This window comes from Harmonia axyridis, chromosome 6 (assembly GCF_914767665.1).
Source record: "Harmonia axyridis chromosome 6, icHarAxyr1.1, whole genome shotgun sequence".
Taxonomy (NCBI): domain Eukaryota; kingdom Metazoa; phylum Arthropoda; class Insecta; order Coleoptera; family Coccinellidae; genus Harmonia; species Harmonia axyridis.
In genome coordinates this window covers 6530585-6550290 of record NC_059506.1, presented here as the reverse complement: position 1 = coordinate 6550290, position 19706 = coordinate 6530585, and the positions used below count along the sequence as shown (strand labels likewise).

General features: G+C 32.8%; 1 protein-coding gene across 2 annotated transcripts in view; it reads right to left on the bottom strand.

Moving 5' to 3' along the window:
- Positions 1-19706, bottom strand: part of LOC123682674 (regulatory-associated protein of mTOR) — a 31951-nt gene that overhangs the window by 9535 nt on the left and 2710 nt on the right. For both annotated transcript variants that reach the window (XM_045621429.1, XM_045621430.1), the window contains exons 4-13: positions 17117-17263; positions 16712-16926; positions 11318-11418; positions 10943-11230; positions 10209-10444; positions 10075-10149; positions 6523-6780; positions 4030-4307; positions 3653-3899; positions 3470-3591 (exon numbers count right to left, since the gene is read on the bottom strand). In XM_045621429.1, the coding sequence (XP_045477385.1) occupies positions 3470-3591; positions 3653-3899; positions 4030-4307; positions 6523-6780; positions 10075-10149; positions 10209-10444; positions 10943-11230; positions 11318-11418; positions 16712-16926; positions 17117-17263 (1967 nt within the window). The remainder of the gene's footprint in view (positions 1-3469; positions 3592-3652; positions 3900-4029; positions 4308-6522; positions 6781-10074; positions 10150-10208; positions 10445-10942; positions 11231-11317; positions 11419-16711; positions 16927-17116; positions 17264-19706) is intronic.

Below are 19706 nucleotides of genomic sequence, written 5' to 3'. Positions count from 1 at the left end.
CATTTTATGCATTAGTTCTCGAAATATTCATGCGTTAGTTAGTTAGGAAGGAAGCCACAGTCATGGTTGTTTTGAAGCTCAAAATGTCGATTTTTCACAAAACACTACAAGTGCCATGAAAACACTACTTCATTTTCAAATACTTAGTTAAGAATATTTCGAGAACTAATGCATAAAATGAAAAAACAATTACTGTGCTGAAATCAGTATAAAAATACCTTTCAAATGAGGTATCACTCACCCCATCTTCCCAATTCAAAATTTGGGGGTGAGGGTTGTAGTAGCAAGGGTTGAAGCGCTATGCGTCCGTAACCTACATCTTAAGTTGTCCCCCTCGAAACAGAAATCGACCTGTCCGAGCATTTCTATCGAAAAACTTTATTTCGTCTGTAATCTCGTCTGTTTCGTTTTCAAATGGCCACCCTGTATATTAATTTTTTTTTCTTGTAATTGTAGAAGAGTTGAAGGAGTGGCATTTTATGGGCATGTTTTGCCATTGAAAAGGTTAACAATGAAGATTTTCTCAATTTTGTTGTTTTTTCCCATCCTGCGTTGTTTTGGAAAAAAGTTTCCTAATAAAAAAAATAATATCCAATTGTGCAAAAATGGATCTTCTGTAAACGGAATGACAAAAACTAGTAGGTGTCTGTTAATTGGTAGAGTATGTTCACAAGCCTCTCTCGTATTTTGATCCTTTAGTATATCATATGGAAGATTTTTTGTCCAGACACTATGAAATTTCAATGCAATAAACTTCGTAAATAGTCTGGACATAAAGTCCTCTATATGTTACACCGATAGATCAAAATCAGAGAGAGACGCAGACATTGGGGTATATGGACCTAAACTGAGGATCTCTAAAGCCTTGGGAAGTGAGCCCCCTATTTCACAAAAGTAAAACACAAGCTGTCTATACGTCTTCTCAAGAGTGCCTTAAAAAGAACCTCAAAGGGGCGCATATTTAGATCACTACGACAGCCAGGTCACAATGAGGTCCCTGAAATCACATACCTAGGGATCTCTGCTGACATGGGAGTATTGTAATACCATAAAGCAACTGACCAGAAGCAATAAAGTAACTCTTCTATGGATAACGGGGCATTGTGGTATTAATGGAAAGAAAGAATCAATGAACTTGTGAAAAGACCATCAAGGTTAACACCTGTAGGCCCTGAGTCTCTTCTGTAGGCTTGAAAAAGATCAATATGAGGCTGACGTCCGACAATGGGAGTTGGACAATAGAATAACCCTCTAGAGGAACCCTCCTGGTTTTGCTCAGGCAAAGAAATTTATGATGCTTTCACTGACCTACACCAGAAAACTCTTGAAGCTCCCACGAGCTGAGCTTTGGGTAATGGTGGTACTGCTAACAGGATACTGTCAGTGCAAATATCTTTTATACTGCATGGGAAAGTCAACAGATTATTTTTGCAGGCTATGCTGAACACATGGTGTGCAAATGTTCGGGGTTGACCGGCCTAAGAACTTAACATATGGAAAGTCAGTTCTGGATACTCAAGAAATAATAGCCAAGGCTCTTAAGTGTGTTGTCGATTTCATTAACACTATCGACGATCTCCCTAGGTTTGTATGAATGGGTAGGCTTAAGTACAAAAGATCAGTTCGGTCGCAGTTCCCAGAAGGCAGACCGAGCCGCAACGGCCACAATTCAAATGATAATAGAAGATCACACATCGGCATTTAAAAAAAGGGTTTTTTTGCTTATTTTTGAAAGCGTGTGAAAAGACCCGCTTAGATAACATTCTGTATAAAGGATTCAGGATGATACCCTGAAATATATCGATACATAAGTAATCTCTTCCTGAAATTTTATGAACAACCCTAGAAAGTACAAGGGTTATGAAAAAAAAATTACTGAGCCTATATTATGAAATGCGATATTTGACCTTATGCGCCAATAACATTATACAGGGTGTCCCGTGAAGACCACGTCAAACCGAGGGAGAATGTAGATCAAAGGATAACCCACCTGCTATGACAAAATTCCCATTATAAAAGTCTTACCGTTTTCGAGATATTTTTTTTCTTGAAAATAATGAATTTTTGCCCCTTTCAATAGTTTTGTCCTTACGGTTGGTACAATTTTACATCTTTTTGATTAATTTTTTCAGTTAAATATTGCTGAAGAATGATTTTAACGTTTACATTAAAAACATCCTCCGAACATTTTAAAGGGGGGCTATGAGAAATATTTTCATTGGAAATTTTGGTAGTGGATTATTTTGTTCATGAAGTTTAGCCCATCGTAGTGGAAAAAAAAGTACCGAGCTACTGCTGCACATTACACCAATAAATTGTCTATTTTATAGTGATTTCAAAAAGGTATCACACAAGTCATTTGTTATTCAAAGAAAAAAGATATGGCTGTTTTTATCCAAATGGGTACGTTTCTGACAAAATTAAGTTTGTCAATTCTGTTAAGAAATCTTCGATATTGCCTTATTTAGTGAACAATGGCAATTGTTTACGTGCGAAAATATTACTCGCATAATTATTCACCTCAACGAAATTCAATTTTGCCGGCAAATTTTGCGAAAACATCATGCAGATCCAGATTTTTTTAATAAGATCATTTGGAGCGACGAGTCTTCCTGTACCAAGGATGGGTACGCTTTTTAGGAAGATGAATCTGAATCTGCATGATATTTTCGCAAAATTTGCCGGCAAAATTGAATTTCGTTGAGGTGAATGATTATGCGAGTAATATTTTCGCACGTGAACAATTGCCATTGTTCACTGAGTAATGCAATATCGAAGATTTCTTCACAGAATTGACAAACTTGATTTTGTCAGAAACGTACCCATTTGGATAAAAACAGCCATATCTTTTTTCTTTGAATAACAAATGACTTGTGTGATACCTCTTTAAAATCACTATAAAATACACAATTTATTGGTGTAATGTGCAGCAGTAGCTCGGTACATTCTTTCTCCACTACGATGGGCTAAACTTCATGAACAAAAAAATTCATCCACTACCAAAATTTCCAATAAAAATATTTCTCATAGCCCCCCTTTAAAATGTTCGGAGGATGTTTTTAACGTAAACGTTAAAATCATTCTTCAGCAATATTTTACTGAAAAAATTAACCAATAAGATATAAAATTGTATCAACCGTGAGGGGCAAAAACTCATTATCTTAAAAAAAAAAAAATATCTCGAAAACGGTAAGACTTTTATAATGGGAATTTTGTCATAGCAGGTTGGTTATCCTTTGATCTACATTCTCCCTCGGTTTGACACCCTGTATTCCAGTGTTGTTGAGTTTTAAAATAATATTCGAATAACTGCTGTTTAAAGTGTGAGAGATCTCTAAAGTTTAGAGCTTAACAAGAAGAACCAGTATTGCAGCCTTTTTGTCTGTGTCCTACTATGTATTATTTATACCATGATCTACTATTATTATATTTAAGCCTATGAGTACTTTTAGAACACAAACAAACTAACCTTGATCCAGAACCCAAATTTGGGGGACTATCTTCTGCTAGATAGTTTCCTCTATTTGGACTGGGTGGCAGACTAATACTAGAATTTCTACTATCTCCCCTTTCTTTAGAGGGTATACATTCCTGAAAGAGTAATATAAAAAACAATTTGATTGAGCAAATTCCCGCAGAAATTATAACTCACTTTTACCCGAGTTTTGATGTAGTTTATTATTTTTCCTGCCATAGTTGCTACTTGCGGATGAGGATCCATCTCTAAAACCGTCAGAGCTGTCCATACTTTATGGTAAACAGATCCAAAACCTTGAGTAGACAATGGGTTCTGTCCCCCTGATTGACCACTACACCCTGAACTATTAAGGCTATTAATTGATGAACTTGATACTACTCTTCTCATACTGTCAGAACTTTCACTTACTCTTAGGAGATCTCTATAAATTGGGGAAACACATCACGATCAAAATCTCTTAAAGAAGCTTGTTATGAAGACATAATTTCAAGTAAAATATTCTATTTAATATTCTTCAATTTAGTTGTTGTACCATTTGACTGAAAACTTACCTACTCTCGATTCTTTTCATATTCGGAGTAGTATTGATTTCTTGCAGCGATCCGTAGTCTTTAGCTGCAGCTGCGGTTCCAATAAATGAGGATTCGAAATGTAGAACAAAATAGTGGAGTGCATTGACTAGCTCCGCTCGAACCATAGGACTAGCTTCATTACTTATAAGACCTATTAACATCATAGCTACCGACTGATCTGTACCTTTGGAATGGGAAGTCCTTTCCTCAGTAGCGTTAATAAAAGTGCCTAAAGCGTATACAACTGCCGTTCTCACCTTAAAATGAATTTGATGTGAGACATAATCGAATATAAAGGAATATATAAATAGTCTAGTATCAGGAATTAATATTTTAAAAAACCCACATAGGAATTGAATCGAAATTCTTTTTGTCACTAAGTTAGCACAACTGATCTCAATAATCAGAAGGAGGTTGAGCGCCATCTCTTATCTTATGGTCTATTGTGCCCTCCATCAGAGCTGATCTCGCCCTTAGTCTTCGTAGTCTACAGCTCGCCTTCCAGTTCCAGAGTTCTAATGAACTCAAGTATCTGAGATGGCTTCAACGAGGTTATTTTTTTACTACAAGTATCCTTTGCAAAGCATTTTTTGCGTTGTCTAGCGATGACGGGACATTCCGTCACAAAGTGATCCTGAGTTTCTTCCACCTCCCAACAGAATCTGCACTCGTCAGTTTTTGCTACACTCATTTTTATGAGGGTGATTCCTGAGGCGGCAATTCCCTGTGAGGAATCCAGTGAAGAAGAGTAGCATATTCTTGCTAAGATTCTGATACTTCTTAGATCTCGCATTATCAAAGTTTTGAAGAAACTTTTTGGAATGATCCAATCCAGGAAGATTCCGCTAGAGTGTTTCTCTTTCGGTTCATCCTACTCCTGAAACTCTTTCTTGTTAGTACATTTACCTATACCACAGAAAGTTTTTGAGCCCATGAAAGGAGTTTGTGCGCCTTTTCTGGCAAGTGTGTTGTTGGTCTCTTCATTTCTTTTAATCCCCGAGTGATCGAGAACCCAGACTAAGCAGACCTTGTTATTCTTGCCATCTTTGAATCGATGATATGTGAGCTCAATGCTTTGATCTCAGCCTGACGGTCAGAATGTAACGCTATATCATATTTCTGATAGTTTCTTACTAGGTACATTTCCGCACATCTTTCAATTGCCTGAAAGACACTTGGACAGCGGACTAACGATAATGAGCATTTGGTGCCGGCCCTGAATACTTCAGTGCCATCAGTGTAACAATTGATGGTATTCTTCTTGAGAGCTGTGACTGTGGACTCCCTCTCCCAATTGATTTTTCTACTTTGCTTTGCAGGAAGATTTCCTCGATGCTAGGTTCCTTATCATCTTGTTACTGGGAAGGCCCGCTATTAATATGTAAATGGTCAGAGAGGACCAGGCTCTCTGATTCTTAATTCCCTCATTGCTGATACTGGTAATTATAGATCTAACGCTCATGACGTAAATTCATCACTGTATTTTTGGGTTATCTCACCAAGTAACCTATATGATTGAAATTTGAATGAATAAAGCACTCAAAGGAAAGAAAAGATAGAGGTGCCTTATAGCATTTGTTGACATCGCTATAACATTTTTGTTTACAAACACTTATAATGTACTGCGTTGCCATTCTGAGGAAAAAGTAATTTTTTCTCCGTTATGTGGCATAGATGTTTTGCGAGTATTCTGAGGATTTGGCAACACGGTTCTGTTGTTGTTATTGCACGTGTCAACTAGAGGTGCGTTAAGGGTTAACTGTTCATTTTAATTTCACGTTTGTAATCGGCGTTATTTCATACAAGTTTGTGAATTTTAAGTTACACATTGTTAATTTTAATCATGGTAAATACTCGAAAAACATGTATAGTGTGTAAAACATCGGAAATGAAAACCTAACCTATCATAGGTAAGTTCACGTTTTGAGTCCATAGGCGTAGAATATATCTCGTCTATGGCGTAGTATTTGTGAGATATCGAAAACTTAATTCAATGCTAACATTTGTAGGTTTCCTTCAAATAGAGAATTTAGCAAAATATGGTGCCACGTATTAATATTGCAAATGAACAATTTGCCGAAATATGCATATGTTCCAAACATTTCAGCACCGAAAACTTAATAAGAGGCAGTAAGAGAACCATTGACTACGCCACTGAAATGTTTACCGCCCCTCTAGTTGTCAATTTTGCAGGTTTGTTGTTGTCCTATCTCACTTTATCATCATACTGTTGCAATTGATTACAATACAACGCTATTTACTTCTAAGGGCGCCTCTATCTTTTCTTTCCTCTGAGATAAAGCATATTTCTTTGGCCAATTCCAGGTATTTTTCTGGCGTAGTAGTATGTATTTTTAAAACATCTGGTAATAACTAATTTAGTTTTTGCAACAAAACACCATCAGAGACAGAGAGTTAAAAATTTAAAAGGTACTAAATATTTGTCTGAAATTTTTTTCTTATTTGTTATACCTCTGGACAAGGATCTTCAAGTAGGGCGAACAACTTATCGTGTGCTCGATCTCGACAACAAATCCATTTCATTTTATCATAATTATCCCATATCATCCCAAGGCAGATGGCTAACCATCGTCTCAACTTTGGGTATGAGTCGTTAAGGTTTTCCAAACAAATGCTAGGCACAGCGGCCTGCTTTGCTGCTTCTTGACCTTCAGGAAAGTTGTAGGCAACTGCCGCTATGCAAAACACAGCTTGCGTTCTTGTTTCGACCTGCAAAAGATCTAGCTTGAAAAACTATTTCGATTAAGTCTGAAATATTAGAAAAGTTACCTCGAAAATGATGGGATCGGATAATCATGTGTTAAGGATACTTGGGTGATGGCATTTATTTTCATTCTTGTAGGTTGTCCTTCAAATGAAAAGGAAATTAATGAGAATTTGGGAAGTGAAGAAAATTGGCCCTTGGGAAATGATTTAGACATTCGAAAATGTTGAGACTACACTAATTCAATATGCAAAAAAACTATGTTGTTTCATATGAGGTTTTCCAATAAGCCCGCTATCTGAGCAGCTGTCATATTTTGACATTCGACAAGTAAAAACTACGCCATTGATAAAAATGGAACTATACACGCTTCAACGACTCATTGAAATTATCAGAATACACAACAAAAATGATTCGTATTTTCATAAAAAAATGTTGAGAATACACTTATTCAATATGCAAAAAAACTATATTGTTTCATAAGATGTTTATCATTACGCTCTATTAGTGTGACGTCACACACCGCCATTTTTGGTTCTCCTGTCAGTATTCGGGATGCAAACAAATAAATTGTCATTCAAATTAGTACGGCGTCGTTGAAGGAATTGGCTTATTTTCATAAATAAGAGTATTTGATGAATGATTTCGGTATTAATTGATAGAGAGAAGGAACGAGGTTAATGCCAGTAAGTTTGAATCCTGTATCATTGCCCAGATTTTATAAAAAGCCTTGTTTATTAGTTGAACTTCAAGTTCGAACTTAGTGGCATTAATCTCGTGCCTTCTGTCTATCAATTAATAGCAAAATCGTTCCTTAAATAATCTTATTTATTAAAATAAGCCAATTTCTTCAACGACAACGTACTAATTTGAATGACAATTTGTTTGTTTGGATTCCGAACACTGACAGGAGAACTAAAATGGCGGTGTGTGACGTCATCACTAATAGAGCGTATAAGCCCACTATGGGTATGGTACGTATATCACCTTGGTAACTATGGTTAGTAAGTTTGTGTCAAATTCCTCAAAAACCGGTGACTATTTCCTCAAACTTCGGTGAGTTATCTGCCACAAGAACAACCGTACTTTTGTTCTGGTTAGGTTCGGTAACCACGCCCACTCCGGTTGGAAGTTGTCATTTTAATTTTCAGATTATTGTTTATGAATATTTTCCATGACATCTAACACTCAAGAACTTTATTATTTTAATTATGAAACAAATACCCTTCAGAGCCATTAAGAACTATTAGTTATTTACAAATTATTATTATTATTATTATTATTAAACAAAGATTAAAGTTTAGGCAATGCCTATAAACTCACAGAAAAATATTTTTTTTTTTTAAAGAAGAGAACAAGATAAAAGTGCTTGAAGAGCGAAATATGGTACAGATGATCTGGAGAGAAAAAAAAAATTACACAAAAAGGTTCCTTTCACTTGAATGCCAACTGTCATAATTGTTTTTGAACGAGTTCACCGACACTGACTCCACCACAGCAGAAGGTAACGCGTTCCAAACACCGAATATCCGGTTTGTTAAAAAGTTTTGCCTTTGCACAGTTTTAAAGTTTTCTTTTCGTAGCTTGAAAGCATGGCCTCTCAGACGGCTTAAAAGAAATCAACCATTTATAACCTCCAAAATTCTGTCAATGAAAAATTGAGTTGACTCAAAGTATAACTGTTTGGTGTGGTTTCTGGTCTGGTGGTGTGATTGGACCTTACTTATTCGAGAATGAGGCTGGTGCAACTGTTACGGTGAATGGGTTGCGTTACCGAGCTATGATAGATTTTTTTATGGACGGAATTGGAAGATTTTGATGTGGACGACGTTTATTTTCAACGAGATGGCGCTACGTATGAAAAAAGAAATTAAAATGTGTTATATCTCGAAGAGGTGTTTACAATGGGCCATGGAGATTTTGTGATTTAATACTTTTAGACTTTTTTCTTGGGACATGTGTCCCATTAGTCATTTGGCTGATATTCATTTTCATTGTTACCTTCTCTTCACAATGAAATAAATATCCATTGATTCCTCTTAAAATACACTCTTTTTTTATCAAAATGAAATCTCTTATTGGAAAACCATATACATATATCAAGATGTTTTGTAAATTCAAGTGTATCGGGTTTTTCACCATAATTTGACTTTAACTTTGTTACTAAAAGAGGTACAAAAAAATTTTTTCTACAAAAGTTTCACGAAATCGAATAGTGTTTTTTAAAATGATTTCACAAAACGAAATATATACAGAGTGGGCAACATATTGATTGCAACTTCATTTTTTCAAATGGAACACCCTGTATATTTTTCTATATTCGACTAGCTCTTTTTCCCCTGACTTCGACTATATAACTGTTATATAGTCGAAGTTATATTATAACATATGTTTGGTCTCTCTCTCTTATTCTGAGTACCACAGAGTTTCAAATTTAAAGAACCACCTGGCATGCTCAGTAATCAGTTTTCAAGTGGTAGGCAATTCCAATTTATAGTGAAAAACGTATGTCATATCGTTGCCAACGAGATAACTCAAAAAAGGGCATTTTGAGTTATCTCGTTGGCAACGATATGACATACGTTTTTCACTATAAATTGGAGTTGGATGATTTGGATGCAACTCCATATATTCTCTCCATGTAGCTTTCTTATTTTTATTCTTCTTCACATAAAGTGAAAACATTTCAAATTTTTCCGCTTCTCTGTAGTGCATATTAAATGAATTTCATTCGTGTCATATCTTTGTCAACGAGATAACTCAAAAAAGGGCATTTTGAGTTATCGCAGCCTTCCACTTGAAAACTGATTACTGAGCATGCCAGGTGGTTCTTAAAATTTGAAACTCTGTGGTACTCAGATTAAGAGAGATAGGCAGAACAGATGTTATATATTCAAAATCAGGGGAAAAAGAGCTAGTCAAATATAGAAAAATATACAAGATGTTCCATTTGAAAAAATGAAGTTGCAATCAATATGTTGCGCACTCTGTATGTATTTCATTTTTTGAAATCATTTTAAAAAACAATAGTCGATTTCGTGAACATTTTGTAGAAACATTTTTTTTGTACCTCTTTTAGTAACAAAGTTAAAAGGGGGGGTCAAATTATGGTGAAAAACCCGGTACATCGGCTGCTTAATATAAAAAAAGGTGCTGATTTTTCCGTAGAAATTAAAACATAATACATTGAGATATAATCAACCAATTTCTTTTGCAATTTATTTTATTAGATCAAAAATCATCATAGATCAAGATCATAGGAGGAATATTGATGTTTTCTCAAACCACAAGCTACTCACCTCTAGTGTGTTATCTTGTAGAATTTTCAAGAAGTAACTGTGACTATTTTCCTTTTTCAAATCGGCCTGGCAACTCTGTAAAGATACAAAATTAAATGCAATAGTTTAATTTTATTTTAGAATCATTTACTCACAACATCAATAGCCAATATTTTGGACCAGATGTATACCAAAGATGGTCTCAGTTCCAGAGCACTGCTCTGTAATAGTTTCAGGACATAGGGGAATATACCAACCGAAAGGGCAGAATTCACTGCCCACTGTCCAAGGTCTAAGAATCTACCAAGGAGCTCCAAAGCTTTCAATCTATGTATTTGACTCAACAGAACTTGCAAAACTATAGGCAGTTCTCGTGGTGAAGTTTGGATATCTGAAAAGTAATAGAGAGTAGAGCATGGTTATTTATAATACAAGCGCAGAAGGCATTCACATTGATATTCTTCCACTAGCTCAAAATTTAAAAACGAGCCACGAAGTGATGAATCTTTGAATGAACAAGGATGAGTCTTCTTTTGAGTATCATACATTATTTTTTCTAATTCGCTGAATCTTTATTGAAAGTAAGGAAAATTTCCATAAAAATCGTTTAGTGCTTTTTGTATTAGAAATTTTGGTTGGCAGAATAGTTATCTGCATCCGAAATTTGACAGATAATAGATTAATCCATGACAGGAGAGTTCCAAGTACCAACATATTTATAATAATGAAATTTAACCAGCATGATTTTGTTCTACAAGGTATGTCAGAATGAACGGATTTTTCACAGAATTAGAGAAAGAAATATCCATTTACATATAGTCTCTTATGGGTAGATTTTCAATGTTAACTAGTGAAAAATTTCAAGTTCAACAAATGAATCACTACTTACCCTTAAATTGTGCAACATCTAGCCATACTTCAAAAGCTCGAAGATGATCTTCAAAAAAGGGTAAATGGGTAAATTCTATTTTATTATACAAAATATTTTGTAGCTGAGATAATGCAAGATCTAAAGTATAGTCCCAAGCGTCCCACATCGGATGCTCATGGGTTGGAGGGAGCCGAGGAGAACTAACAGGGCTGCAATCATAGGATTTCATCACCCGTTCTGCTAACAAGAAGTTCCGAAATAGACTGGCTACTAGAAGGTCTTGACGAAATAGTTTTTGAAATAGATCTGAAAATTAATGAGGTTTCGTGTCTTTGAACTACAAGCCATCGATGAGTATGCTTATACTTACTAGTAGATTTATATAATATTTACCTGTTGATAATGTACTCCAAGCAATTGTATCAGTTACTGCTGTAAATATCCAATTTAGTTCACCCCTCATTGTTCGACGATCACCAAATGCCCCGGGTATCCTGAAAATTAATGAATACTCTTGATGAAAGTTAACCACCACAACCTAGGGTGGACTCATTTTAAAATATCCACTGAAATAAATCCTTGGGAAGGGGCTAAATCAAACAAATTTTTCAAATGAGATTTTTTAAGTCTTTAGGAGGACATCGAATGCAGATATTTCATGTGACCTGGGAGTTTGATTTCAAGGTCAGGTATATTTTTTTGAGAAGGAATATACATTTTACTTTCAGGATCTCATTCTCAATAAAAAAAATTAGGAATATTTTGTCTCTTTTGTTTTTGCGATGGAATGGAATAGAAAATTTTTCAAATGAGAATTTCTAAGTCATTAGGGGGACATCAAATGCAGACATTCTATGTGACCTTGAAGTTTTATTTCAAGGTCAGGTATAGTTTTTTGAGAGGAAATATACATTTTCCTTTGCGGAATACAATCTTCGTAAAACACTGAAAACATTTTGCCTTTTTCGTTTTTTCTATAAAATGAATTTCTTAATTTCATGCTTAAGATGGTCATGAGAAAGTTATTTCTCATAAAATCATTTGTTTTTATATTTTTCATTAACTAAAAGTTACTAAAAGAGGTACAAAAAAATATTTTTTCTACAAAAGTTTCACGAAATCGAATAGTGTTTTTTAAAATGATTTCACAAAACGAAATATATACAGATTGGGCAACATATTGATTGCCACTTCATTTTTTCAAATGGAACACCCTGTATATTTTTCTATATTTGACTAGCTCTTTTTCCCCTGACTTCGACTATATAACATATGTTTGGTCTATCTCTCTTAATCTGAGTACCACAGAGTTTCAAATTTTAAGAACCACCTGGCATGCTCAGTAATCAGTTTTCAAGTGGTAGGCTGGGATAACTCAAAATGCCCTTTTGAGTTATCTCGTTGGCAACGATATGACATACGTTTTTCACTATAATTTGGAATTGGATGATTTGGATGCAACTCCATATATTCTCTCCATGTAGCTTTCTTATTTTTATTCTTCTTCACATAAAGTGAAAATATTTCAAATTTTTCCGCTTCTCTATAGTGCATATTAAATGAATTTCATTTGTGTTTAAGTCTTTAGGAGGACATCGAATGCAGATATTTCATGTGACCTGGGAGTTTGATTTCAAGGTCAGGTATATTTTTTTGAGAAGGAATATACATTTTACTTTCAGGATCTCATTCTCAATAAAAAAAATTAGGAATATTTTGTCTCTTTTGTTTTTGCGATGGAATGGAATAGAAAATTTTTCAAATGAGAATTTCTAAGTCATTAGGGGGACATCAAATGCAGACATTCTATGTGACCTTGAAACTTTATTTCAAGGTCAGGTATAGTTTTTTGAGAGGAAATATACATTTTCCTTTGCGGAATACAATCTTCGTAAAACACTGAAAACATTTTGCCTTTTTCGTTTTTTCTATAAAATGAATTTCTTAATTTCATGCTTAAGATGGTCATGAGAAAGTTATTTCTCATAAAATCATTTGTTTTTATATTTTTCATTAACTAAAAGTTACTAAAAGAGGTACAAAAAAATATTTTTTCTACAAAAGTTTCACGAAATCGAATAGTGTTTTTTAAAATGATTTCACAAAACGAAATATATACAGAGTGGGCAACATATTGATTGCCACTTCATTTTTTCAAATGGAACACCCTGTATATTTTTCTATATTTGACTAGCTCTTTTTCCCCTGACTTCGACTATATAACATATGTTTGGTCTATCTCTCTTAATCTGAGTACCACAGAGTTTCAAATTTTAAGAACCACCTGGCATGCTCAGTAATCAGTTTTCAAGTGGTAGGCTGGGATAACTCAAAATGCCCTTTTGAGTTATCTCGTTGGCAACGATATGACATACGTTTTTCACTATAATTTGGAATTGAATGATTTGGATGCAACTCCATATATTCTCTCCATGTAGCTTTCTTATTTTTATTCTTCTTCACATAAAGTGAAAATATTTCAAATTTTTCCGCTTCTCTATAGTGCATATTAAATGAATTTCATTTGTGTTTAAGTCTTTAGGAGGACATCGAATGCAGATATTTCATGTGAGTTTGATTTCAAGGTCAGGTATATTTTTTTGAGAAGGAATATACATTTTACTTTCAGGATCTCATTCTCAATAAAAAAAATTAGGAATATTTTGTCTCTTTTGTTTTTGCGATGGAATGGAATAGAAAATTTTTCAAATGAGAATTTCTAAGTCATTAGGGGGACATCAAATGCAGACATTCTATGTGACCTTGAAGTTTTATTTCAAGGTCAGGTATAGTTTTTTGAGAGGAAATATACATTTTCCTTTGCGGAATACAATCTTCGTAAAACACTGAAAACATTTTGCAATTTTCGTTTTTTCTGTAAAATGAATTTCTTAATTTTATGCTTAAGATGGTTAAGGGAAAGTTATTTCTCATAAAATCATTTGTTTTTATATTTTTCATTAACTTTTTTGAGCAGATTCATCGCCCTTTGTGGTAAGTGTATGAACATATTCAAAAATAAAAACTAGCTTGTTTCTGAATTTTTTTTCGTCTTGACACCGCGATGATAAAATCTCACCGCATGTCGAATTTTGAAATTGTACAGATGAATTGGTAGATAATATGTGGATTTTAGATTGTGCGTAATATCAGACAAGTTTCTTGAATTTTATTTTTTCTTATTAATTTATTACTTATTATTTTTATCGTTATTTGATGCTTTTATCAGCAGCTTGAAGCTTTAAAAAGAGGATAGAACTGTGCATTGCTAATAATGGGGAAGATTTTGATGTTCAAATAGGTGAATTGTACTATCAATTAAATTTTTGTTCACATCTTTCAAATAAAAAATGTATTTTGATTTGTTATTAGTCTCTCCATGAGTACTCACTTCTTCAAATATGCAAAGTATTCAAATTCATTCCATCGCAAAAGCAAAAGAGACAAAATTACCCAAATTTTTTTATGAATGAGATCCTGAAAAAAAAAATATTTCCTATTGAAAACATCTACTTGAAATCAAACTCCAAGGTCATATTGAATGTCCGAATTAGATGATGCCTAAGAAATTTTCATTTGAAGCATTTTTTGATCCATTTTTCGATGAGTTATTTCAGTGGATGTTAGAAAATGGGTCACCCTATATATAATGATTGAAATGAATGTTTTCTTCAAACAATCACATAGATTGTTTAATAAAAAAGCTAGAATTCGAATTTGGAGAAATCCAGTATTAAGCTACAATCTAAGAAGGAGAAACCTTTGAATGTGTCAACTCCAGTTGTAGTTTCTTACCTGTGCTCTTGTATCATAAGCTGAAATGTATGATGTTTGTTCACATTTCCTCGACTAATACTGAGATTTATCTATACATGCTTTATTGTTTAAAGTTAATAATTTTTTCTTATTGCTCTTTCTCGAAGTTTTTCAATATAATTATTATACTTAGTTTTTGATAAAGCCCCACATGGATGTCTACCTTATTTTTCATTTCGTAGACTTCAAAGGAAAGAAAAAGTCAGAAGATGGAATTCTAGCAAATACTGTTCTTATGACACAAAGTTAATTTGATTGTCGATAAAATACAAAAAAAAAGCAAAAGGCCTTTAATATTTCTCCTATGAATTTTTTACGAATTAACTATATATTATATATTTTTTGAAGATTGTAAGTGAACAGTGGCCAATAAATTGAATTGAACTAATATAAAAAATTACAAATTATAAGTTTCTCTGACTGGTTGACCAGTTGAAAGAAATTCTCTATGGATCGTTGTAGGTGAAGTAGACCGACCTGATAATGATTGTGGTTTGTTAATCTCAATAATAAACTTACAATCATGACATCGCATGATTATATGGATGTAGTGATATTGACTTGACTGTAGTATTTTATATTACAAAGATAAAATCCTAATAGTTAGGGAGCACCGAATTTTTGAAATTTTTTTTTGGATCAGACTCCACAGTATACAGGGTGTTTCAAGTTCGACAGCCTATTAGACGTTTCTGGAGAACGGGGCCGATTTGAAATCTGAAAATTCGGAATATGACATTGTTCATGACGCTCTATTCAGCTAAAATCTTTTCGAAGTTCCGGCACTTCCGGTTATACAAGAATTTGAAAAATTTTTTTCAATTTATGTATTTTTTTATATATATTTTTGACCCTACGTATAACATTAATTCATAAAATCTCGAATAACTCTTGAATTATTGAATTTGAGAGCATAATCATGTTTGGACACTATCCTTATTTTTCACCATAGAATCCAACGAAATCACAAAAAAATAGGGTTCTAATTTGAAAATCGAAAGTTATGATCAAATTTTGTTCACAATATTTGAAACACCCTGTGATGATATTTCTCAAGTTCAAGATATGCACGATATTCCTACATCATTCTAGTTTGAAAAAGTGAATTGAGTATACGCATAGGATATTCACACTAAAAATAATTCACGTAATAATGACTATGGAAACTCTCTTTTTTTTTCGGTTTTACCTTAATATTTTGAAAACTATGAGGACTAAAGCAATAATTTTAGAAAAGAGTAATTGAAAATGGAAATCTTGATAATATCTAAGACATAAAATGAAAAAAAAAAGGTTTTTTTGAAATTTTTTTTTTAAATTCTTGTATAACCGGAAGTGCCGGAATTTCGAAAAGATTTTAGCTGAATAGAGGATCATGAACAATCTCATATTCCGAATTTTCAGATTTCAAATCAGCCCCGTTCTCCAGAAACGTCTAATAGACCGTCGAACTTGAAACACCCTGTAGTATAATTATTAGATTATTCCATGATCTGAAATATTCTGTAAGATAAAGTAATAAAAGATATATGCAGTATTTTTATATTTCTTTTGGTTTTCCACAAAAACTTGTGGTTTCGATAAATATACATTCTCGAATACTTCTACAAAACTGCATTAAAACAAAAAATTATATTTCTTCTTACAGTATTTCATCCAAATTCTGTCCTCCATAGATTTGTCCATTTTAAAACGTTTTCAAACTTATCAAAACCAAAGTTAATAAATTCACGTTAACTTCACAAAAAACACACTGACGTAATGAATAAATAAACAGGGTCCTATTATTTCTTGACTAGGTAGTATACATCATTTCTAATGCGTACACACTGAATTGTCTATATATTTTCAAATATCAGTAAAGATTGGTCAAAAAATGATATTATATGTATATAAAGAGAAGAGTCTTCCATTGAAGGCGTTCAACAGATTAATTAGAATTTTTCAATCAATTATTATGATCATACTTACAAATCAATGTCATCCAAACAAATTTCGGGCGTTAAGAGATTTCGATTTTTTTGAAGATACCATCGTATGGCAGTTTTGATAGGTGTTGTCAAACAACAAGTGAACAGGTCAGCTGGTACATCAGGATGCATTGGCAAAAGTTGATCGACATCACATGCTGCTAACTGAATGCAATTGCCGAATTTCGGACGAGCTAGTGGAATCAATCTCATTTGCTGTTGAAAATGTTAATAGAATATAATGTATTCATTTACTTTCGATCTACACACATAATGAGACCACTGCAAAATGGGTCAGTTTATTTCTTTACACACTCTCCATACACTTTAACATCAAGGAGAGTAGGCAGAATATTTCTAGCAATGAAAAATGAAACTAAAAAAATTCACCCAATAAAATATTTACCTCATATTCATTCTCGTGTTGTTTAGCAAATGTTTGAAATGATTTCACTATTGTTCCCGCATTAGAACAATCATATACATAAATTGAAGGAGAACCCATCCATGATTGTAAATCATATAAAGATAGTGGTATATATTGCGTGTATTGCTGAAAAAGAATGTTCAATTGAAGAAAAATTTGTCACTTATAATTTATGAATGATGGATGAAAAGAAAAATTATATAAATGAATATAATAAATAATTTGTAGAAAAATTTCAATTATACAAACCGGCAAATTTAGGGGAACTGACAAATTCTCAAAAAGTTTGTAGTTCTTTTTTTTTGTTCAATTTTAGCAATTATTTTCACGAATTTTAGCTTAATTCCTCAAGAACAATTCAAATTCTGTTTTCAGTTATTTTGTTTTTTGGCATATACAGGCGTGACCATAAAGAATGTGGAGTAAATCGTTGACAGGCGAGAATGTTCATTAGAAATTAAATGACAGTTATTCTATTTCACTTTTGATTACTTAATATAACAACTCTTTCGCTATACAGTAGCTTCTTCAAATATTTTACATTTTTTAATAACTAACATTTTTCAGTGAACTTATTCCTTATATTGATTAATATAGGGTACGTTAGGTAGATAAAGGTATTGACAATGAATCTTGGGAATTCCAGCAAATAAATGATTACAGAAAGATATTTAAAGCGGCAAGTTGTTAACGTCCACCTAGTCGTTCAACAATATTTGAACTTTATTATATCGTTTTATTTCTAACACTTCTAGAAAGGTTAAACCATAACTTTTATTTTCAATAATTAGAATTTCGAAGTTATGGTTAATCGTATGTCCTAATTTTAACAAGTGATTGGAATATGTAGAATTATTCTTAATTTTAAGGAAACTTTTCAGATATTTATCAATTCTAATTCCAAAAGATCTTCCTGTTTGTCCTATATATGTTTTTTGGCAAACTTATACATTCCTGATTTATCATCTTTTTATATAATGTCTTTGTTATTTTTGGTCAATTTACTAAGATTTGTATTTGTTCTAGAAGAAGTTGTTAAATTAAATTTATTTTTTAGATATGTGACAATGTTCTCACAAATACCTTTGGTTTAATTTATGAACATATATTTGAAATTTCCTTTTATATGTGGGTATATCATGTTTAATGCGGTTTGGTGGTTTTTATTCATCAACAACTTATCAATCAATTTCACATAATAGTTATTGTTTACAGCAATTTGTTTAATTATATTATTTATTATTATATTATATTTAATTATAATTTTCTTGATTTAAGGGAACGTTAAGTAATCTATGGCATGTAGAACTCAATATAATTAAACAATAACTATCATGACTGTTTATTTATTGCGATATCTTAACTTACAACACTTAGAATGGTTTCAGTACACTAAAAAAAATTGTTCTTGTATTAACAAATGGCAATCATCTACTTGTTTTCATCGATACAATGCGCTTTTTTATCAATATAATAAAATTTCATTTTTTAACATATACCCCTATTCATTGATATTATGAATCCGTTCATCAATATCACGATTCCGAAATTGATTTTGAGTGTTCGTTGTTTAGATTAATTATTCATTGGATAGAAGAACTTTGTTCATTAAATGTATAAAGTCATAAATTAACTACTTTGGACAATTTCAATGAACGGTAATAAATTATTGATACAAAGTAGGTACAAACAATCAAATAATGAACTGAACATTGCAATAATAAATATTTCATTGGTTTAATGGAAATCAATGATTCAGTGAAGACAATTCATCAATATGATGAACGACTCTTCATTGTATTAATTTTTCTATTCATCGGTTGAAAAATGATAATTAAATTCATTAATACAATTAACTTTTTCATGGAAATTATGTATTCTTCTGGTTTGTGTATCAATGGAAATTGACAAGAGCTTTGCAATTCAAAACATTAATTTCTCATTCAACAACGATAGCCCTGAATACAACAAAGTAACTGAGGACGCCATTTGAACAGTTATGTTCCCAAGGAATCAAGCTGCAATTCAAAAAAATAATTGCTAAAATAGGCCAAAGGGTTTAAGAGGAAATGTACTACAAGTTGTTGAGATTTTGTCTTTTCCCCCAATTTTGCCAGTTATAATACAAACTATTAATTAAATAGGTGAACGAATTATAGTGGATATTTATTTGAGTGATTTGATAATAGGAAACAGGAAATTTTATACTGTGGCTTATTGAATCCTACTTCAAAAAGCAAGTTTTTTAGATATCACGGGATTTCATTTCAAATTTCAGGAAAAAAGTTTTTATAGTTTCCAAGAAAAGTTCTGAACCAGAGAAAGCAGTCTGGCAAATGCAACAAATTTCCAGAGGTAAAATTTCTTTTCTTCAAACTATTTTAATAGTATATTATTCAACGAGCGGTAATGTAGGTCATAACTCACGCAGATGATGTTTGCAGCACGAGCCGCAGGCGAGTGCTGTAATTCATCAAGAGAGTTATGACCATTACTGCAAGTTGAATACTATACTTTATCTACGACTATATCAATAAATACTAAGAAAAAAATAGAGACTTAGAATAAA